Below are 24,644 nucleotides of genomic sequence, written 5' to 3'. Positions count from 1 at the left end.
CATATGCTAGTCTCAAGCTCAAGCAGTCTTTATCCTTGTTTTTAGGTGGCTGAATCGACTAGGAACGGATTTAAAAATATATAGTATTTACAAATGAATTTCAAGATCGAATTACGATTCATTTGTATTAAAATTTAATCAAGGTTTTTATCTATATCAATTGCATGAGTATACAGATAAAGAACAAAACATTAACTGTAAATTATATTAAAATAAAGACTGTTAATTACAAATGGGTCAATAAATTCATTAGTCAACCGTTGACTTACAGGACATCTACTCTAACAGAATTTATACTTAATTGTATTCGTTGCTGATTATACAAGTAAACAAATTTGTGTATATAAATGATTTGAGATACATCATTTATTTGTTATAATTTGATTCCATGATTCACACCTACCATAGTACATAATAAGAAAAACTACAATTCCGAAAAGTTCTTTTTTTTTAGTGAAGCATCCTTACTCTTTCTTTTTTATGTGAAAGGGTATTTTTTGCTTTTAGTATAGGTTTGAACCCTCATCCCTCCCCCGTTAGTAGAAATCTCTGTCATTGTATTGTTGTATCTAGTAGCGAAATTTTTTCCCTCCCCTATTCATAATTTGATATAAATTTACGTCACTCCACTACTGAGGTAGTGACGAAACATTTTTCGAAAACTAAACTTACAGATATTTAAATAAATTAATGAATTTTTTTAAGAAAAATAATTAGATGAGAGACAAATTACCTAATATTTTTAAAATGAGATTTTTTTTAGAAAATGTTGATCGATTAACTATTTTAAGGTTATTTTATCTTTCAAATCAAACTCGAGTTTCAGATCTCATTTTTGACATCTGACTTTAGACAAAAATTTGTGTGAAACGATCGATCTCACGGATCGTATTTTATGAGACGAATCTCTTATTTGAGTCATCCATGAAAAAATATTATTTTTTATGCTAAGAGTATTATTTTTTATTGTCAATATCGGTAAAATTCACCCATCTCACATATAAAAATTCGTGAGACCGTATAATTTTTTGCCATATTTATTCATTTGGCGTCGCGCAAATTGACTGAAGCGATTTTTTTTTAATACTTAGAAGTAGTCGCTAACATTGACGGAAGGTGAGACCGAGTGGGTTACAAGTCCGATCTCGCCGACCAATGATTTTACCTACTTCCACCACGGCACTACTTCCGAGTAACAATTCAATGATAGTTTTTTTTTTTTTTTATTGTTTATGACAAATAATTATGACGCAAAGACCGTGACAAGCAATCACGCAAAGCAAATTGAAAACCTAATTTTGAAAGTGTAATTCGTGCAGTTGGTAAACTATAAAATGATTGCCAGAAAGTGAACATTACCCAACTTTTGATTCCCTTTTGAGTAAAACATGGCAAGCAAACAATACCATATCATGATGTTTCCATGGTTGGCATTTGGTCATATGATACCTTTCCTTGAGTTATCAAAGAGATTAGCCGCACGAGGGATCTTGATTTCATATGTTTCCACCTCAAAAAACCTGCAGAGATTACCTCTAATTCCAGCAAATTTGCAGCCTAGAATAAACCTTGTGGAGCTCCCATTGCCACGAGTTGAAGGGTTGCCCGAAAATTGTGAAGCAACCATTGATCTGCAGCTAAACCAAATACAATTCTTGAAAAAAGCATACGACAGATTAGCTCAACCATTTGAAAATCTCATGCAGAAGAGTGTTCCAGACTTGATACTTTTCGACTTTGCTCCATATTGGATACCAGAGATTGGCGCAAAATTTGGTGTCCCGACAGTGTTTTTCAGTGTATACACAGCTGCTGCAATGGCTTTTATAGGGCCACCGGAGGAGCTCAAGACTGGTAATAGACGTCCAAGTCCAGAACATTTCACCATGCCACCAGATTGGATCCCTTTTCCCAGTCTTATAGCAACCAGACCAGATTACGCAACAAGGATGTGGAGTAGTCTTAAGTTCCCCGATGCATCAGGTGTATCCAGTGGCCATCGTCTAGCCAAAAGCATAGAAGACTGCAGCTTTGTTGCATTCAGAAGCTGTGATGAATTTGAAGGAGAGTACTTAAGTGTTGTACGAGAACTCTATCAAAAACCAGTTTTCCCAATAGGAGTACTTCCCCCGGTACCTGAAGAAAACAAGAAAGGAAGTGAAGTTAATTCAAACTGGTCCGACGCTTTCAAATGGTTGGATGCACAAAAGGCCAAGTCTGTAGTTTTTGTTGGGTTCGGAAGTGAATACAAGATGCCAATCGAGCAGATACATGAACTTGCATTTGGAATCGAGCTTTCTAGATTACCTTTTGTTTGGATACTGAGGAAGCCACAAGAAGTACACAGCTCAGACTTGCTCCCTCCTGGATTTGCTAACCGTACCCTAAGCCAAGGCATGCTTATTCAAGGATGGGCTCCTCAACTGGAAATCCTTGCTCATTCTGCAATTGGAGGATGTCTCTTCCATTCTGGATGGGGAACCATTGTTGAGTCTCTTGGCTTTGGACACCCTTTGATCCTTCTTCCAATGATAGCTGATCAAGGATTCAATGCAAAGCTGTTGGTGGAAAAAGAAGTTGGCTATGAGGTACCAAGAAACGAAGATGGTTCATTTAGCCGTGAAACTGTAGCAAGCTCAATTAGACTGGTTGTCGTAGCACCAGAGGGGGAGAAGTTTAGGTCCAAGACAGCAAAGATGAGAAGGATTTTCAACAATCAAGGGAGCGAGGAATGCTACATGAACAAGTTTATCGAGCATTTGGAAAAACTTAAGGATTCAAAAGGGAAGAAATAGATTGACAAAAAGAGGGAAGAAATAGCACGAGTAAAGTTCGACAATAAAATCAAGTAATTTCATAGATTGACGATGCTTACAACGTGAAGGAAATTATTCACATAATATATTACTTTCAACTCATAATATTACATGGTAAGAAATTTGTTAGCAAATACACAAGAAAACATGTACATCCAGGAAAAATGGCCTCCTAAAGAAGCAGAGGGCAAACTGAAAAACCATAAAGCTGATGTCCGATATGAATTCAGTCCAGATCTTCTGCTCTACGTAGTGTTTCATCCCTGTTCAACGATGTACACGAATAACAGCCATCATCGAATAAAATTACCAAATAGAGACAAGTCATTCATACACATATAAGAACATGCGATGCAAAACAAATCATGGAGATGATCTGAAGCAGTAATCATTACATCTCAAAATTTTTGCAGTTGGTTTCTCAAAAAATCTGGATGGGTCGTAAACAATCAAAATATAAGTCAAACACCAGTGGCTTGGCCGTGGAGCTTGAAATCTTTCAGCTTCATCTAGGCTTCCATTTAAAGGAATCAAAGACTACAGTCACAGCCTAAGCTGCAAAAAGAGAAACCGAAAAGGTGTCAATACCAGTATCAATATCGAAGGAGAACTGGCATGCTATAATGGAGATGTCTAATGCTAATTTTATGCAAGGAAAAAGGCTAATTTACGGGCTACTTGAATAAATTGGCCATGAGAAAGAACCTCACCGAAGAAAATTCACAAGAACTCAATCCTGCAGCCTCAATCTATTGAAGAACACCAAGAAATGATATTCTGGCGCCCAATAAACAAAGCCAACAACTGGCCCTCCTTTGATGTGCTGCACAAATTTGTTCAGAGGGCAGCGGTTAGTGACACTTTGACAGCCTAGCGAGCGAATAAAAAATAGTCACATCCACAGCGGAACAAACAATAAAAATCTTTAACATTTTAAACCTTTCCATCCAATATAACAAGTTCACCATCAACCCAACGAGGATTCTTAAATCCAGGCTCAGCCAGTCTTCCCTGTCCCTTGTATCGAGCAATCTGCATTGCGGTGCAAATTATGCGAAGCTGAAGGAAGAGAAAATGGTATATAAATTATTGAATGTCACGCTCAATGACATACCACCCCAAATTCTTCAGGGATTATCCCTTTATGCGGAAGCTGATATCTTTTCCCAACTTTTGCACGGAATGCTACCTGAATACAAATAGATTATTTTCCTTTTGGACAAGAAAAGAACAAAGTGGAAGAGACATCCCAATTTGTTTTAAGATAGAGAATGGCTCAACCCTTGTTTACAATCTGAACAGGAATGAGCCAATGAGGCTGAATCAGTGAGACATCAAGATGAACAAGACAGTTCAAAGACTTGGACGTTGTGACTGTAGACATAGCTCATTCATATTTAAAACATTTTCACAATACCAATCATGCCCCGGATATTATGTTGAATTCATATGCTAGGATAAATGGAACCACCATCTTTCTTTGAGTTCTGACTCCATGACCATCAATATTTTAAACTTTCATTGGATAGATAATGCAGAATCATATAATAAATTACTCGAATGAGTGAACCACCTGGCCAGCTGGAACATAAGGATCCCCTGTTATTTTCACTGCTTCTACATACTCATAAAATTCAACATTTGATGGCTTCTTTGAGGTACCATCCTCTTTCCATTGACCAAATCTTCTTTTCATATGAATGACTTCTGAAGTGTAAAGCCCATGGGCCCCAATGTATAGTCCTGATGATTAGTATATTTCCATAATAGAACAGTAAGATGCATATGTTACGAAAAAATTTATGCAGTGTTTCCCTCTAAGTAATCTTGGTTGAAAAATAAAATCGATCACCGTCTAATGGATCTGAAGATGATATATCAATACGGTTGAATGCAGTTGACCCAGAGAGAGGCTGACGATTTCGTGCCTGACTGAGAGTTAGATTTATTAATCCACCAACATCTTTCAGGACCTGAGTAGTTGAGATTGAAATTACAATCCAAAAGGAAAATAACAATACCACGTGTAAATGGATTAATGTACCATAACAACTCGAACAAACCTTCAACGGAATTTTCCCTTTCCCAATGGACTTAACAAGATCGAGCATAACATGGTCAATGCTGCGTTGACCATGAACCTTAGCTCTGTTCGTTTGTGGAGACTGTCCACCACTAGAAATATGCTCTTTCGCCTCTTCTTCTACTGTAAAAGTAAATGACCACCGATCCTTTTTCTCCAGCCTAGCTGGTATTCGGAGCAAGTCTTTGACGTGAGTTCCACGAGAAATTTTAGGGATGAGACCACTACCAACAACAACCTCAACTGCAATTTGATTCCGCTCTTCATCCTCACTCCCTCCACTACCAGCATCCAGTTCAATGTCACTCTGCTCATCATCATTGTCACTTTTGATTTCATCATCAGCATCTACATTCTCCAATTCGTAGTCCTCTTCCTCTTCATCAATTATCTGTTCAATCACCTTAGATATCATATCCTTGTCAACCTTTTCTGATGTTACTTTCACAACATTGACTTTCACACCAGGAATCATATCTCGCAAGACATTGTCAAAATCAGAATCATCATCCCTGTAATCACCATCCTCAGAGTTTTCAGGGCTTCTTTCAAACAGCTCGCTTTTATTTTCTCTCGCGTCGCGAGAGCCAAGGTTTTTGGTGTTTCTTGATGAACTGAAGGATTGGACATAAAAATCTAGAGGAGATCCCTTCCGCTTCAAGTAAACAGCCTAAAAACCAATTTATCATTGAAATATTCATTCCGGTGAAAAGTACTAGTGCATAGGTAACTTTCAGGAAAGAAAATTTTTGTATGTTAATGAGTGCATACTAAAGCGAGAGACAACTTGAAGACAATACTGCTCTAACTATTGACTTCATTAAAATAAATAGACAAAAAAATATTTTCAGAATAACTGGTTTTATTTTAGGAGTTTTGGGAGAAGATTTTTGGCATAATATTTCGTGAGAAAGTTTTGGAGAAATAAAATATATGTTTGGTTTTGTTTCGTGGAAACAGATGATGTCAAAAATGCTTTCATAAAAGTAATATTAAATTTAAAATAGTATGTCTTGGATTATAGTGTAAATTAACAATAAAAAATTTCTGGAAATTGATTTTAAAATTTTAGTTAAGAGTGAAAATTATATTGGGAGATGTGTGAGGAAATTTTGATTTGGGGAAAAAAATGATAATATGTGTTTTTAATTTGGGGAATGAGAAATTGATTTGTCGCAATAAAAAACTTGTGATAATTTTTAAATGCAGTTATATGGATCAATAAAGCGGAAAATTTTCCTGTGCTTTAACATGCTTATTGATCAAAACAGCCACAGCATACTTTTATTCTTCTTAGCACCCAAATGTTAATAATCGCCTGACGATGAGACCGTGTAAATAGTGAAGATGCATTCACTGCAGAAATTATAATCACCTAATTTAAGAATATAAAAAAGTTTAAAAAAAACAGAATGAACAATGATATGGAGAGAATTCCTCTATCACATGATTGCACAACACTCACCGAAACCATCAGCTGCAAATGAATAGAACAAGTGCCATACAGATACTGAATAACTAGAGAAGCTTACTATAGAAAAACGTACCTGCTGCTTATAATGGCCTTTCATAGTGTTTGTTAGATAAACCTCAAACAGTGGGGTGCCATCCAGTGATGTAGCAAGCTGACTGGCAAGAAACACAATAACATCAAAGCAGTTACCAGTGCATTTTAATCTAAATCATATCAGTGAAGCTTAAAATGGCAGATTATCCCACTTCCGTTGAATGTAGTATATTAGGCTATCTGTTAAAGTATTATATCTTGACAAATCAAGAATAACAAGAGCACTTGCTGGAAAGATAAACACGTAAGAGAGAAATTTTGCTTCAGCAGAGTTAACTCCAATTAATGTGTCAATGGTAAATTTACAAAGGGCTAGCATGAACGCCTTAGAAGAAAAGATTTCATCTAAATTTAAAATTCGGAACAGGGTACGTAATTTTACCGAGGACTATAACTTCTAGCAATATATCTTCCATACTCTGCACGTATATTAATGATACGGCCATAAGGATCGCTAGAATCTTCTGAAATTCCAGCCCACCATCCTACCTGTATGTCAGGTTCAGACAAAAAATTCAAAAAGACAGAAACTAATCAAACTAATGGCACAAAGCAAAAGCTGCAGCACCAAACATTTATAAAATAAGAACTAAGCATGCAGAGAGCCTAAATTCTCACGTCTGACATGCAACAAACGCTGCAGCACCAAACATTATAGAATAAGAACCAAGCATGCAGAGAGCATCCGTTCACTTCATTGTTATTCGCTCATTTTCACGATTTTGTCAAGAAACATGGACAGAGCATGCCTCTGCATCACAATTGAACGATATACCTAACAAACTACAAGCAGCATCACAGACAAATTTATGATATTATTGTCACTGATAAGATCAGGTTGCGGTAAAATCTATTTCATTCAAATATACAATTGTTAGAAGCCTAAAAGCATTTTACATCTCATAATAAGCAGCACCTTAAAAAGATTATTATTACTTAAAACAGAAAGTAAAGCTAAAAGGCTTTCTACAATATTGGCCACTCACCAATCCGGCACCAGCATAATCACGTAGAACAGATGCGTCCCCATAACGTTCTTCCTCCACACATTTCTGCACTCAAATTCAAAAATTATATAAGCGTACAGGAAGCGCGTAAAAGAAATGTCAGAAACTGCGCAACACCAGTCAACAGTAGATCAAATGTGAAAAAAGATACACAAATGTAATCGTGATGTACACCGTGGAAAAAAACAGAGAACTCCAACCTTGAGATGGGATATCACTCTCCCAACAGTGTCATTTGTAGCAGTGGCGGCAATTGCAACCTTAAGCCTAGAAGCATCTTCATAATCCTCTCTCTTAATTGCACTTGCTAACTGGGACTGTTGTCAATTAAAAAAAACATCCATGTTACCATATTTGATTCAAAGAATGATCATCAAAGAAAAAGATTGAATTCCTATAAAGAAAAAAACTGGTGAGCTCTTCCATACAAGTGGATAATATAATTTCTTTCTTCTGCAATGGAATTTATTACAGCAACACATTTTCAAACCCTTGCTGAATATAAAACACAATCAAGAAATAAATCTCATTTCGGGAAAAAGTCAGATATCAACAAAAGGGAATACCTTCAGAACTGAGACCAATCGTTCCTGCTCATCCACCTCTGCGAAATGCTTCCTCCATCTCTCCCAATTCCATTCCTCCTCCTCCTCTTCCCCTTCCTCCACCACCGTAACACCAGCTTCCACTTTCCGATCACGATACGAATCAAAATAACTTTCAACCTGCTTAATAGCATTCCTTATCGTCTCCTGCACATCAAAATTCCACCACCACGAGCCCGAATCGGATTTCCCCCCATTACTAACGTTGTTGCAGCGGCAACAGAGAGAAGAATCGGAGACCAGAGGAATCGCAATCGACGATCGCCTGCCAAATCTGGAGGAATCAGTGAAGTTGAGGTCGGGACGCGATGATGGAAGCGTTGGCGGGGGGCACATGGACGCCATTATTATAGTTTTAGGTATTTACTGCTGCTGTGCTTCTGTAGGAAAACAGGTGAAACATAACGGATAAGGATATCCTTTTTATTCATAATTAAATTAAATTTTGAATAGTGCTGACGTGGGATACGGGGTGTAATACCTGACAGGCGTCCCTATTATTTGTATAATTTATTTATTTCAAATGAAATAAAAATATAAAGATGTATTATAAAAGCCGTATTTGTTGAATACAAGAGATTAAGTTTTGCAAATAAAAGTATTAAATATTGAAAGTTAATGTATGATAATGTATTTATTTTTATATTATTTTTAAGGAAATTTTATAAATAGAACTCTCAATTTGTGAAAAAAAAACACAATTGAGTAGAGAAAATTTTATAAAGTGTGTAGTTTAATATATTTTGTGAGTTTGAGATTTTTGTTTTTTACCGTAATTTTAGTTTTAACAAGTTATCAGCACGATACTCGAAGGATCTTCATATTTTTTCAAGCTCCAAAACACAAGAAAAATGTAGCAATATTCAAAAGAAAGAATATTTATTTTACTATTTATTTATTTTTGTTGTATATATATTTAATATATAATATCATGTTATTATATAAAAGTAGTATATGACACCTTATTATAATAACGTGATGTGATTATATTATTATGGTGCTTATACAATTTTATTATGTTTTTATTTATTTATTGTATATATATTTGAATAATATCATGTTATTATAGAAAATGAGTCTATGACACTTATTATAATAACGCGATGTGATTATTTCACTATTTATATATTTTTATTGTGTTATATAATAATTACATATATATTTGTATAATGTCAAAGTATTATATAAAAAGAGTCATTGACACCTCATTATAATATTTTGATGTGATATACATAATTATTTAAACATGATTATAAATATATACATCATATTATTATCATAAAATTTACATATGCATACATTTATTTTTTTAAAATTTTGTAACGGTCATAAACGGCTAGTTTTTACCATATAAATATGATTTTACAAACACATTCAATCACTTAAAATCACTCTTCCGCCCTAAAAATTTTCTTCATCAAAATTTTCAAAGAAGAAGAAGAAGATGGTTCTTTCAATTTTATTTTGTATAATTATTTTGGTTATTATACTCATTAGTCATATATTTATCAGAGAATATCCGCTTAGCGTTTTTTATTTATTTTAAGAATGCTTGTACTTAATAGAACTTAACTAATAAAATGCATTTTTATTTTTCTAGTACCATCATATCAAATTTGGCAAAGCTCGAATTTGTTGCGCTCAACATTACGGAAAAAAATTATATGTCATTGACTCTCGATGTAGAAATGCATCTTGAGTCATTGGGTCTAAGTGAGACTATTAAAGAAAATGGCATCTCATTGTTACAAGAAAAAGCCAAAATGTGAATATCTCATTGAAAAATATCCTATGGCTTTATGGAAAGAACTAAAAGAAATATTTGAACATATAAAGGAAGTTATACTTCTGCCCGCCCGTGATGAATGGAATACGTTAAGATTCTAAGATTTTAAGAAAGTCAGTGATTACAATTCAGCGATGTATCGAATAATCTCGCAATTAAAATTTTGTGGACATGAAGTTACAAAATCGGAAATACTTTAAAAAATATTTTTCACTTTTCATGCATCAAATATCTCTACAATAACAATATAGAGTGCGTGGATTTGCGAGATATTCTGAACTTATCGCGTGTCTTCTTGTGGCGGAAAATGATAACGAGCTGCTAATGAGAAATCATCAGTCCAGACCCACTGGATCAACATCATTTCCAGAAGTAAATGTTGTAAGTAAAAATGAATTTAAACATGGAAACCAAAATCAGAGTCAAAGACAAGGTTTTGGTCGAGGTCGAAATCGAGATCGTGGTCGTGGTCGTAGTTTTGAAAACAATCGAGATAGTTACTTATATAACTCATCTTAAAAGGGCGTAACGAACCACCCACTGAAAAGACATCATGAGAACACGAGTGTTAATGAAAATCACTCAAAACAATTTTAAAGTTCTTGTTTTAGATATGGCACTCCAGAACATTGGTCTTGTATTTGTCGAGCTCTCGAACACCTTTGTAATCTCTATAAAGAATCGATAAAAGGAAAATAAAAAGAGACCAATTTCACTGAACGCAGGTGACCGTTTAGTGATTCAACTCATTTTGATGCTGCATATTTTCTGAATGATTTCTCTGAAAATAATCAATATATTGGTGGAATAGAAATGTAAAATATTTTATTTTTCATGTGCTCATATGCTAATGTTTTATTTTATAATTATGATATGTCTTATATTTTTCAATAAATTACATATGTATTGTCAGTAATTTTTTTTCATTAAATATTTTTATAAGTTGAAATAGTGAAAAATGCTATGAACAAAGCTAAACAGGGAACTAATCACATGGAAGTTTGCATATCTGACAGTGGTACAACGCACACTATCCTCCGAGATAAAAGATATTTCTTGGAACTAAAAACCAACAAAAACGATGGTGAATACAATATCATGTCTTATAAACTTGATTAAAGGTTGTGGTAAATTACATTTTTTGTTACCTAATGGTACAAAATTTATGATAAGTGATGCATTGTATTAACCACAATCGAAAATAAATTTGTTGAGTTTTAATGACACATATTCCCATGGGTATGATACTCAGACAATAAATCAAGGAAATGAGAAATATATGTGTCTTACCACATATAAATCAAGAAAGAAATATGTAATTGAAAAACTACAAATGCTCCCTACTGGATTGCATTATACACATATAAGTCCAGTTGAGCCAAACACGGTAATTTATAATTCTTCAATATTGATTAATTGGCATGATCGATTAAGACATCCTGGTTCAACAATGATGCGAAGATTTATAGAAAATACACATGGCCATCCACTGAAAGACCAGAAGATCTTTCAAAATAATAAGTTTCAATGCAAAGCATGTTCTCTTGGAAAAATTATTATAAGATCATCACCAGCTAAAATCCAAACTGAATCACCCATGTTTCTTTAATGTATTCAGGTGATATTTGTGGGCCAATTCATCCACCATGTGGACCATGTAGATATTTTATGGTATTGATCGATGCCTCTAGTAGATGATCACATGTATGTTTATTATCAACTCGGAATGTGTCATTTGCAAGATTACTTGCTCAAATAATAAAATGACGAAATCAATTTTTCGATCATACAATTAAGAAAATTAGACTTGATAATGCTGGTGAATTTACTTACCAGACTTTCAATGATTATTGTATGTCAATGGGAATCACTCTTGAGCATCATGTTGCTCATGTACATATACAAAATGGATTAGCTAAATCATTGATTAAACGTCTATAACTGATTGTTAGACCAATGATTATGAAAACAAAACTTCCTATTTCTATATGAGGATATGCAATTTTACATTCTGCTGCATTAATTCGTATCAGACAACGTGCATATCATAAATATTCTCCATTGGAGCTTGCCTTTGATAAAGAACCAGACATTTCTCATCTGAGAATTTTTGGATATGTGGTATATATTGCACCGCCTCAATGAACAAAAATGGGATCTCAACGAAAAATCAGAATTTATGTTGGTTATGATAGCCCATCAATAATTCGATATCTTAAACCTCAGACAGGCGACGTGTTTACAGCACATTTTTCTGATTGTCATTTTAATGAGGAAATCTTCCCGATGTTAGGGGGAGAAAAGAAACATATCAAAAAAGAAATTACATGGTATACATCATCATTGTTACACCTGGATCCAAGAACTAAACAATGTGAAAAAGATGTACAACAAATTGTGCACTTGTAAAGAATAGCAAATCAAATACCATATGCATTTGCGGGCACAAAAGGGGTAACTAAATCATATATACATGATATAAATGTCTCTGCTTAAATTGAAATTTCAAAGAAATAAATTGTGAAAACTCATGATGTCATTAAACGTTTAAAGATTGAAAGACCAATCGATTCCAATGATAAAAAACCTCAAAAAGAAAAATCATAGAGAAACACGATGATCACAAAATAGAGAATTATATTTTGGCATAAATATATGATGATGAAAATGTTCTATTAGAACCACAAACTGATGAGAATCGTTAAATCTCTATCAATTATATTATTACTGAAAAAATATGGAACCAAAAATATATAATAGAAATTGATAAGATATTTTCTTACAATGTGGCATTTAACAATCATAAATGACAATGAAGATCACAAACTAAAATCTTTTAGTGAATGCAAAAATCGACAGTACTGGATAAAATGGAAAGACGTCATTCAAGTTGAATTGGATTCGCTAAATAAACGTAACGTTTTTGGGCCTATAGTCCTTACACCTGAAGGTGTAAAACCTGTTGGGTAAAAATGGGATCTTTATTCGAAAACGAAATGAGAAAAATGAAATGGTAAGATATAAAGCTCGACTTGTTGCACAAGGTTTTTCTCAAAGGCCTGTAATTGATTATGAAGAAACATATTCTCCTGTTAAGGCAATTACGTTTCCGTATTTGATTACTTTGGCGGTATCTGAAAATTTAGAAATGCGTCTTATGGATGTTATCACAGCTTACTTATACGGATCACTCGATATTAATATATATTTGAAAATCCATGAAGGATTTAAGATGTCTGAAGCACAAAGTTCAAAAGCCAGAGAATGTTATTTTGTGAAATTGCAAAGATCATTATATGGGTTAAAGCAATTAGGTCGAATGTGGTATAATCGGCTAAGTGAACAATTAATGAAAAAGGGATATTTAAACAATTCAATATGCCCTTGCGTTTTCATTAAGAAAACAACATCTGGATGCGTAATTATTGTTGTATATATTGATGATTTAAACATCATTGGAACGAATAAGAAAATTCAAGAAGTTGTGTTGTACTTGAAGGAAGAATTTGAAATGAAAGAACTTGGAAAAACAAAGCATTGCTTGGGTTTGCGAATTAAACAAAAAGAATGTGGAATATTTGTTCACGGTCAAATTATACATAAAATGTCCTTAAATGTTTTAATATGAATAAATCAAATCCTTTAAGTAATCCAGTGGTTGGTAGATCGTTAAACATGGAAAAAAATTCATTCCGTCCATGTGAAGATGATTAAGTTATTCTTGGTCCTGAAATACCATATCTAAGTGCTATTGGTGCCTTTATGTATCTTGCAAATTGTACAAGACATGATATATCTTTTGCTGTAAATTTATTGGCAAGATTTAGCTCATATCCAACAAAGAGAAACTGGAACGGAATTAAACATATATTCCGTTATCTACGAGGAACGACATACTTGGACTTTTGTATTCAAAGATATCAATCAAAGTATAATTGGTTATGCTGATGCTGGGTACTTATCTGATCGACACAAGGCACGTTCCCAAATTAAATATGTATTTACTCGTGAAGACGCTGCAATTTCTTGGCGTTCACAGAAATAAACACTTGTAACAACTTCATCAAATCAAGCCGAGATTATTGCACTACATGAAGCAAGTCGTGAATGTGTGTGGCTAAAATAAATGACCGAACATATCCAAATCTCATACGGATTATCATTCAACAAGAAGCATGTGACACTATATGAAGATAATGATGCATGTGTTGCTCAAATGAAAGAAAGATACGTAAAAATGACAGAACTAAACATATTTCCCCTAAGTTCTTCACATTCACCCAAGAGTTTGAGAAGAATAAAGATATTGATATTCGTCACATTCAGTCAAGTGAAAACTCTTAGATCTCTTCACAAAGGTACTTCCTACGACAATATTCAGAAAGTATATATATAATATTGAGATGCGCAAACTACAAAATTTGTGAAGAATCGTTCGTGTTAACATGAGGGGGAGTTTACGTGACTGCACTCTTTTTCTCTTACTATGGTTTTTTTCCCAATATACTTTTTGTAGTAAGGTACGAGTATAAAAACACGTAATAAAGACAATTATTATATCAGGATCATCATCACAAGGGGGAGTGTTGAAAATAAGAAATTGAGTTTTGAAAATTAGAGTTGTAAATATTGAAAATTAGTGTGTGATGATGTATGTAATGATGTATTTATTTATGGATTATTTCCAAAGAAATTCTATAAATATATCTCTCAATTTGTGAAAAAACACAATTGAGTGGAGAAAATTTTATAAAAGTGTGTAGTTAAATATATTTTATGATTTTGAGATTTTTACTTTTTACCGTAAATTTGTACTTTTAACAGTATTTAGTATATTTAAGTGATATTCTAAAACTAGTCCTCAACATAAATAAAAGAAAAAAAATTGGTTTTGCAACAACTTTCTGAACATATATACTATTAATTAAAGCTAAACATCTTATACTAACCAAGTTTTAATACGTAGGTAAATTTTTTTCATAATTCAAAGAATGTCTTTTAACTGCTCAATTTTATATTATAATTTTCACATTCTATCTTTTTTCTGATTATTTCAATTTTAAAAATGCATTTCCTTCTAAATTTTTTTTATGGATATACGCATCACGTGTGCCATCAACCATGACCCGCTAATATATATATTCTTAAATTTCCCACAATTTCCACACCTTCTCACAATTTTGGCATTAAACAGAGCGGGTCCGCTCCCTCTCCCTCCCACACAAAAATCTGAAAAAGGCATTAGAAATTCTCATAAAAATAATTCATTTCAATTTGTTTGTTCATTATTGGAACTTGCCAGTCAAATACCAATGTCCTGCCTCTGACCATGGTGCTGGTTGTACGATATGTTGATATATAAATATAAATATAAAGAATAAAATTGAACATCGAGATAACTCCTAAAAATTATTATGGTAAAAATCACGAACAAAATGAAAAGTATTCTATTATAATATTTTATGGTGTACAACCACATGCTATGTTTCTAAAGAAAATACACACTCTCTTACTACATGAAAACAAAACACCTCACAAATATTATAGAACTAAGCACTCAAATGTTATGAGAGAAGAAGAGTTGAAAACGGAATACATTACTGATGAGAGGAGGGAGCTCTATTACTATGAAACGCCTTTTCCATCATTTGTCAACAAGGCTGCCGAAAACTCCGCTAGTTTTCATCCGAAATTTTTTCACAATTAATGCATGTCATTAGTGGTCCACCTTACTCCACTTACATTTTCCCATTTAAAGATTTGATTGAGAATCAAATGCATCTCCACATATCATTTCAATCTTGCAATTTCATGTTGCTTATGTTTCGCTAGGCCACTTGGGGATCTACACCACTCAAACTTATTAGTGTCCACTGGCTTGGAAAGAACATAGACTATGTTATCCTTTATATAGATATGATGCATATCCACACTTCATTCTTCTACTAGTTCTCAAACAAAGTGAAATTGAACTCCGATGTGTTTAGTCTTATAATGAAATGTTGGATTCTTTGCGATATGCAAGACGCTCAGACTGTCACAAAACAAAGGAACCTTATCTTGTTTGTACCTGATCTCCCAATGACCTTTTAATTCATACTGCCTCCTTGCAAGCTTGAGTAGCTGCCATATATTATGCATTTGTTGTTGATAATGCCACAATTGTTTTCAGTTTTGAAACCCAGATATTTCTCCCTCTGCAAGTGTAAACAAATAACCAGTAGTAGATTTTCTCTTTTCAAAATCACCAGCATAACCTGAATCGACACAGCCCCTGAGCATAAAATATGATCCTCCTTAATATAATGCAGCATTTGAGGTAGCCTTAATGTAACTAAGGATCCTCTTAAGAGTGCTCCAATGCTCTCATCTAGGATTTGTCATATACCGACTAACTGCTACCACTGTACAGATCATGGCAAACATCAAACTTCTCACTGTTGATGCATATGGTACTCGAAATATCTCAATCTTCTATGATTCACTGCTAGGACACATCCCAGAGAAGAACTTGAAGTTAACAAGAAAAGGGGTCAAAATTGGTTTACTATTTTGCATGTTGAAGCGTTGCAACACTTTCTTCAAATTAATTTTAGGAAAAGCCAAATATTTTTGTTACTTCTATCTCGGTGAACTTGCACCTCAGAAACTTGTTTGCTGGTCCCAGTACTTCATATCAAATTCTATTGCCAACTGTGCCTTCAACTCTTGGATCTGATCTTTGTTGGGTTCTGCTATCAACGTGTCGTCCACATATAACAGTAAAATGATATAATCATCAAAAAACTTCTTGAAATATGTACAAGGTTCTGTACTAATTATGTTGTATCCAAAGCTCATGATATAGGAATCCAATCTCTTGTACCAATACCTTGGCGCATGTTTGAGACCGTACAGAGATTTATTCAACCTGCAAACCAAGTTTTATTTACCTTTTTTAAAAAAAACTTTTTGGCTTGAGCATATAGATTTCTTCTTCAAGATCTCCATGAAGAAATGTTGTTTTCACATCTAGACGTAAATAAAAAAACTGTACATAATTCCAACACTACTCTGACGGTTGTAAGCTGAACCACATGAGAAAATATCTAATTGAAGTCAATGTCATCTTTCTTAGCATAACTTTTTTACCACCAATCTAGCATGTACCGCTCCACTTGATTATTTTCATCACGCTTTATCTTATAGGAACGTCTGTTACCAGTGAATTTTCTCCCTTATGGTAGTGTAACAAGATCCCAAGTTTTATTTTTCTCTGATGCCTTCAATTTTTCTTGCGTTGTTGTCATCCACAAGGACACATCCAAGCTTTGAATAGCTTCATGGAAACTCAATGATTCACCATCCTCTGATAATAGACCAAATGCAATATTGCTTTCTATGATATAATCTGAAAGCCAACCTCACGTCTTCTCTATCAAGTTGACTGCCTCACTTTGGAAACATCAAGCTCAAAATGTTCTTGTTCCTCGTGCTCATGTACTGCTTCACAAGAAATTTGATCTTCGTCTCTTTTATTTTCCAGCTGACTTATAGTAATTTGTGAATTTAATGTGACTTTGTCTCTCTTTACTTTATCTTCCTCGAAGATAACATCTCTGCTAATGACAAGTTTGTGGATAGTAAGATCCTACAAGAGAAACTCTTTTATTATATAGTATAACATAAGAAGATACATTTTCTGGATTTTGAATCCAATTTCAATCTTTTTTGCTCATTGTATAGAACGTACACAGAACTTCCAAAGATATGAAAATGAAAATAATCAAACAGCTTCTCATTCCACATCTCCATTTGAGTCTTCAGATCAATCGTAACTGATGGAGAACGATTGATGATATAACAAGTGATTTTGACTGCGTCCGCCCAAAATGACTTGGCTAGACCCATAGTCCCAAATATAGCTCTTGTTCTGTCCAACAAATTTATGTTTATCCGCTCAGTCACTCCACTCGAGAAATTATCAATGAAAGAGACAAAGTATTTTGCTTCTCCTACAGATACAAATGGTGCCTGCCAAACATCCAAATGAAACAGCTCCAATAATTTTTTGCTTTTGGCAGTAGAAGTGCCAAATTTTATCTGCATTGTTTATTGGCAACACAATACTCACAAACGACATCAGCTTTCATTATAAGAGAATTTTCAACCATCGTTCTGACATATGCTCAAGATTTATATGTCATAACACTGTTAATTCTTCTCCTCAACCAATCAATGCAACATCTAGTTCCGCATCTTTATGTGTTTCTACCAAAAGTACATATATATTTGCAACAATTTTTTCCGCTTTCATAACCACAAGTGTGCCTTTCACAATTTACATTATCTTGTTCTCGATACGAGTTTTGCACTTGATATCATTCAATTGCCCCAAGGACAAAAGTTTCTTCGTCAGCCCCTTCACATGTCATACCTACTGTATGTACGAATGATGTCATCAAACATTTTTATTTTGATGGTACCGATCTCAGCAATTTCCAAGGTATGATTATTTCTCATGAATACATATCCTTTTGAGACTGGTTCATACTGAGCGAACCATTCTCTCTGAGACATTATGTGCCACATCATTCTTAAACCGTAATCCATGTGTCACAAAATTTGTGTCTTTCTTTTGCAAGTGTTGCTGCTTCACTGAATAATATTTCATCATCGCCTGAAGTACAATCTACATTTCATTGAGAACCTTTTACTACATTTCATTGAGAACCTTTTACGATACTCGTACACTCTTTCTTGAAGTGCCCTTTACCGCTGCATTTAAAGTAGTAATTATTTTTTTCTTACTTTTAACTTTGATCTACCTCGTCTTTGGCTCTCACTGGAGTCACGATTCATAAATATCCCTCTTATCGGTAAAGTCTCTGTCTGTATCAAAGTTAGCAGCCTATCTTCCTTATTCTTGCGTCGAATTTTTTCTCCAAGAACCGCAGTTAAGATATCGTCGAAGTTTAAAAATTCTGTGAGGATATTGTAGGTTAAATTGATGATAAGTTGACCATATGAACCTATTAGATTTTGAAGTAAAAACTCAACACATTCTTTTTCCTCTATTTTATGCCCCATAGAGGTGAGTTGTGAAAATAGAGTATTTAGAGTATTGATATGATCGATCATTGATGAGGATTCTGCAATCCGAAGAGTATAAAATATTATCTTTAGGAAAATCTTATTGTGTAATGACTTGATTTCATACATCTTTGTCTGAGTATCCCAAATAAATTTTTTCCGACTTTATCTCAGAGATACTTGACAGTGCTTTGTCAACAATACCCAAATATAAATTGGCCACAATATTATCATTCATCTCATTCCACATTATATCGTCCTTCATTTATCACGGCCTATCTCAATAGCCGTCAAGAAATTATCCTTTCTTAAAACTGCTTGTATCTTTATTTTTCACAACATAAAATTTCTCCCGTTGAACTTTGTTATCTTGTATTTGTACGCCATTATATCTACAACAATTTAGTAGACTGGAAAAAATAATCCCGCCTTAATAAAAAATCTAAAAAATACTTTCTGACGTGGAAATCAGTCTAGGCTGCAACTACAAAGCATATTAAGAATTTTAAGAAATTTCAAACCAAGATTCTGATACCAGTTGTTGGTCTCAGACACGACATCTTTAGATATAAATATGAAAATAAAAAATAAAAATAGACACCGAGATTTACGTGGAAAACCCCTAAAACTAATATGGTAAAAATCATGGGCAAAATGAAAGAATTTCACTATAATATTTTATGGTATATGTTGGAACATTTCATGTTCGCAATCTTGATTTTGATGCTAACAAAACTTGTTTTTTTGTTTCTAATGAATTTACCTAAGTGAAAAGAAAGCTGAAACTGATCAGGCTTCGAACTGATCAGTTACCGAGCCAAAACTGAAGCTAACAAAATGCAAACTGAAAGTACCAACTGAACTAGCCCAACTGATATATCAAGAACAGTTCAACTGATTGTTTGGCTGATAAGTGGTTCAGCAGAAAACCTTCAGAAGCCTGGCCAGCTGATGAAGAGCCCAACTGACCAGTTAAACTGAATCAGTGAAATCAGTTCCGCTGACGAGCCAACTGATTTCATGACACCAGTTCAAAACATCAGTTAGGAGCCGATAAGCTTGCAGAACACGACAAGCTTATCTAAGTAGAATCCAGCTGTGCACAAGGGTATAAAAGCAACTATACGATCAAAGTACAATAATGAACGTTGCAGCAGAGCTTAAAGTTGAGACGTTCCAGAATGGCTGTCAGAAAGGACAAAACATAAATTTCGATAAACAGATTCAAATTGCAACGAACATATTTGATGAGTCTTGGTGAATGGTCACATAGCCTCTATAAATACAAGATCAAGACCATCAACAAGGGGGCGTGAACATCACAAAGGAGAGGAAGATAGGGCATACATATCAGCTTACAAGAAGCAACCAGCCCAAATTTGAGGGAACACTTCAACGTGTTATCAGCTTAATATTAGAAGCACAATTCCCTTAGTGTGTGAGAATACTTTCGTGTTGTATTCTTAGATCAGTTCACACACACACACACACACCATCACTCACATATACACAAAGAATTGAGCGTATTGAAAAGTTGAGTGAGTCTTGCACAAAGACATTAAACTTGTGTATGCATTCTTTGACACATAGATCACTACAACAAAAATACTAAACGACAACGGATAATTGTCATAGGTCATTTAAAACTGATGTAACTGATAGTGTTGTTGAAAGTGCGTTCAACGACAACGATTTTAAACCATTGTCGTAGCTATCATATTGCGACGGTTTTTCAAAAATCGTCGGTAATTAGCGACGGTTTTTACCGTCGGTAATTAGCGACAGTTTATGATATACCGTCTCTAAATTAGCAACGATTTTTTACTAAGCCGTTGCTAATTAACGACGGTTTAGAGAAACACCGTCGCTAATTTGCAACATTTTAGATATAATCCGTCGCTAATTTTTTAAGTAAAAAAATTACTTTTATACTTTAACAAATCTACAAAAAAAACTTAAAATTTGACTAAGCTAATAATATTAATGATCTTAACTAAGACTAAAAACCGTTGTCTTTTAGCGTTTTTTTGGGGGTTCAAACCGTTGTCTTTGCTTAAAAAATGCTCAATAACAACGGTTTTAGTTAAAACCGTTGTTAAAAAGTAAAAGAAAACTGGTTTTACAAAGTGTTGTGTATTCAATATTTTCTTGTGGTGGATGTTAAACAAGTGTTGGCTGGAAAGGTGCTGCATTCACTCTAGACTAGGAGTTCAGTTAGGCAGTAGCGTAAGTCCTAAGTTGAGTAGGTTTTTACAAGATGTTGTATAAATCAAAGTCTTCTAATGGATCCTACCTGAGGTGGTAAAAGGGGTGACGTAGGAGCATTTGAAGTCTCCAAACATCCATAAACATATCTTGTGTATTTAACTGTTTAACTTTTGTTTTTAAACTGATTTGATTAGTTCGATCTGATATCCAGTTTTTACCATAACTGAACTGATACAAGCAAGAATTGATCTCTCTTATTTCATGTTAATCGTTTGACACAAGCTAAAAGCTCTAAACTGATCAGCTTTCTTAACGAATGATTACTTCGAGTATTTTTCCGCTTGGTTTAAAACCAAACTCTATTTAATTCATCGATGTTTACATTCTTAGAACACGAGCTATTGCAGCTCATTGAGAATAATGTGTTTGAAGCACCCTCGTAGGTGCCTATAACCGATCCCATCAGTGTACAACCATTCACCATGTTTTCAAAGAGTGTTGAAGAAAATATTATTCCTAAGAATTTTGGCGTATGACAAAAACAAGACAGCTCTGCAGTTCATATGTGTGACATATATCAGTTCAACCATCTAGCTCAAATAATGGTGCATCTTTCTAACCATCCAAAGCTAAAAAGAGTTTCAACCGCTTATCAGAACCGGATCATTTAAAGGACCATTTATTGCACAAAGACATTCTCTGATCGGTTTAAGACATTCAAAGTATTACACCATCTTGAAGTCAACGTATATACATATGCTCCAAGATTGATCCGCATTTATGATCCTATCCCAAAGAAGAGAGACCATGTATAGACTGCATGTTCTGATGCTAAATACAGTTACTATAAAAAGAACTCCTCAAGAAAAGCACTTCAGAACGGTGCTGAGTAAAAGGAAGATTAAATGCGTTCATTAAAGAACATTTAATGCTCATAAAGACGACAGCGACTCATCTGCTCAGAGAATCAGGTTAACGTTGCTATGTCCTTCCCGACCGTTAAGAAAATTGTGTATATTAACGGAAGAGTGTGCTAGCAGAAAAGCGTCTTTTCAGCTCAAAATCGAATCATAACAGCTTGCTTGCATACTTGAAAAGATCTCCGAGCGCTTAAGTTTACATACTTCTTCGCTTAATCAGCACGCTTTCAACAGAAAATCATTTGATCATCTTAAGATCATTTTCGTGCTACTCACACCAAACCGTTTATTCTCATCAGTAACCTTTTGGTTATTAGATCAAGTCTTGTTATCTGGTGAACTGAGTGTTCTTAATATCCAGAAGTGTAAAGTGATCATTAAGAGTTCCAATACAGGCAGTGTGATAAGTCCTGATTGGAATGGCCTGTTGCAAATACGTTGTAAAGCCAAAGTCTTTTAGTGGAATCCTTCCTGGAAAAGGAAGAAGAGGTGACGTAGGAGTATTCAATCTCCGAACATCCATAAAAATCTTGTGTTATTTAATTATCGCAAGCTCTTACCTTTTTAACCGCAATTTGTTAAGTTTGTTAAAAGTGTTTGAACTGTCATTGAAAATTGTGAACCGTCTTCCGCACTCATCAGTGGTTCAAGTTTTCAATTGTTTGAGAAGGAATTTTGAACCGCCTAAAAACATTTGAAAAACTTATTTTAAATAAGAAAATTTGAAAGAGTTCATTCACCCCCCCTCTAAACTCTTTCCCGATCCCAACAAAGAGAACATAAACTTTTTTACTACATGACAATAAAACATCTTATAAATATTATAGAACTAAGCATTCAAATAAGGACGACAATGGGGCGAGGTGGGGAAGGGCATGGGCGGGTTTGCTATCCCCATTCCCGTCCCCGAATTTCATCCCCACCCCTATACCCTCCCCGATCCCCGCTTTTTCGAGTTCGGGAAATCCCTGAACCCGAATTTTCCGAACTCGAAACCGCAGGGATCAAATCCCCATCCTCGCCCCTATCTCTGTTTCAAAAATATTGATAGGTACCCGAACCAAAACTTATTATTAACTATTATTATTAGTGATAATATTAATAATAATGAAACGTCTACTACTTAAAATAACTGCTGGAATAATTTTTTATAAAACTATGACCTAAAATACACACACTCATAAACATTTAAATAATTTAATTAGACGTTTTAAAATTCATCCAATCACTTAATAAAAATAACTGCAATTACACAAAATCTTAAAATGTAATCAATCTCCTAGTCTTCTATTTTAAAAGTCAAACTCGAGCGTAATGCCAAAAGTCTGACAACTCGACAACGTAAAAAAGATTCATAATCATTTAAAAATGTTGCTTCAAGCCATGTCTCATAATCATATTATGCGGAAGAAATGCAAGGTCCTCGGGTTTTCACGTGCACCCCCAGCTCCGCCTACTCAGTCTTCGGTGCCTCCAGTCTCCTCATCAATATGCTCACCTGCATCATTCATACCTAGTGAGTCTAAAGACTCAACACACCCGAACCGTGATAGCAAGTACATATACATAACATGCAACCATGAAAAATACTGTAATTAAAATGCCTTTCATGATCTTAAAAGCATGAGCTTAAATATAACGTGTCAAAGCATAAACGTTTCCATAATATATCTCATAATATCAACATATACGTGTTCAATTTTCTTTATTTGAATTCCGGCAGTTAGTTGTGACTTTCGTATCATCGTATTAGTCGATGGATCCATCTACGTATAATCGCGGTGCCCGGCGGTGGGGACATCAGCGACAGTATTATCCATCCATTGAGCCTTAGCCTTACATGTCATCGTATTATCATATCATCATATTAGTCACAACCAACTCCTTTCCTCCAAAAACATGTCATCGTATTCATCACTTATAAAAATCATGCATTTACGTATATTTTGTTAAAATCAAGCATACAACGTATTTTTCATATTTCCATAAAAAGTGATGTTCGTGATATCATAAACATTTAAAACATGAAATTTTTGTGATTAGGGAGCTGCTAGGACTGCTAACTCGACCTGGGTGCAAAATGATCATTTTGCCCCTAGAAATCCTAATTGACCGTTCTACCCCTCGACCTCAAAATTTCGACCCGAAGCCAAAAAAAAACACCTCAAAACATATTTATAATCATTTCTTAGACATAAAATCGAGTCCGTTTCATAACTTATACGATTCGTTTTCAAACTTGGATCGGGGTCCCGGTTTTAACCCGAATCAACCTGAAACTTGACTAAACTTTCCCAAATTTTAACCACAACTTATTCACACACTACCAGCCACTAAATTACACATTTCAGCCTCCCTTAAAGCCTTAAAAAATCCTCGACCAGCTGCTGGAATTTTTTGCTCGTGAGAACTTTCGAACCCTAGCGCACAAAGCTCCCACAACTCGACCCTAGGCCATAAACCAATGTTACCATCCCTTAACCAACTATCCTAAGACCAAGACCAAGACCAAGCCATGAACTCCCTACTAGAACAACCAAACTCACGCCTAAAACCTCTACATGTCGGATCACTCAACTC

The 24,644-nt window shown here is 34.5% G+C and overlaps 2 protein-coding genes across 4 annotated transcripts; one reads left to right on the top strand and one right to left on the bottom strand.

The window, feature by feature from the left end:
- Window positions 1-1,260: 1,260 nt before the first annotated feature.
- Window positions 1,261-8,485, bottom strand: LOC142554046 (protein EXECUTER 1, chloroplastic-like). Of its 3 annotated transcripts, XR_012822076.1 has the most exons (14): window positions 8,040-8,485; window positions 7,674-7,790; window positions 7,453-7,518; window positions 6,849-6,955; window positions 6,447-6,528; window positions 4,880-5,569; window positions 4,669-4,789; window positions 4,390-4,559; window positions 3,931-4,005; window positions 3,756-3,848; window positions 3,527-3,639; window positions 3,212-3,371; window positions 2,308-2,558; window positions 1,261-2,136 (listed from the first exon to the last, which is right to left on the bottom strand). XR_012822076.1 is itself a non-coding variant. In XM_075664657.1 (12 exons), exons 1-11 carry the CDS (start codon window positions 8,421-8,423, stop codon window positions 3,547-3,549), a joined length of 1,998 nt encoding a protein of 665 aa, XP_075520772.1. In that variant the 5' UTR covers window positions 8,424-8,485; the 3' UTR covers window positions 2,832-3,371; window positions 3,527-3,546. The 3 variants fall into 3 exon arrangements, 1 of the variants encoding a protein (XP_075520772.1); XR_012822075.1 differs by lacking the exons at window positions 1,261-2,136; window positions 2,308-2,558 and adding an exon at window positions 2,832-3,079; XM_075664657.1 differs by lacking the exons at window positions 1,261-2,136; window positions 2,308-2,558 and having other exon boundaries at window positions 2,832-3,371.
- On the top strand, window positions 1,389-2,795 carry LOC142554740 (putative UDP-rhamnose:rhamnosyltransferase 1). The gene has a single exon (XM_075665416.1). The coding sequence runs from the start codon at window positions 1,389-1,391 to the stop codon at window positions 2,793-2,795; it is 1,407 nt and encodes a 468-aa protein (XP_075521531.1).
- Window positions 8,486-24,644: the final 16,159 nt, after the last annotated feature.

This window comes from Primulina tabacum, chromosome 8 (assembly GCF_025594145.1).
Source record: "Primulina tabacum isolate GXHZ01 chromosome 8, ASM2559414v2, whole genome shotgun sequence".
NCBI classification, from domain to species: Eukaryota; Viridiplantae; Streptophyta; class Magnoliopsida; order Lamiales; family Gesneriaceae; genus Primulina; species Primulina tabacum.
This window is presented reverse-complemented; position numbering and strand designations above follow the sequence as displayed.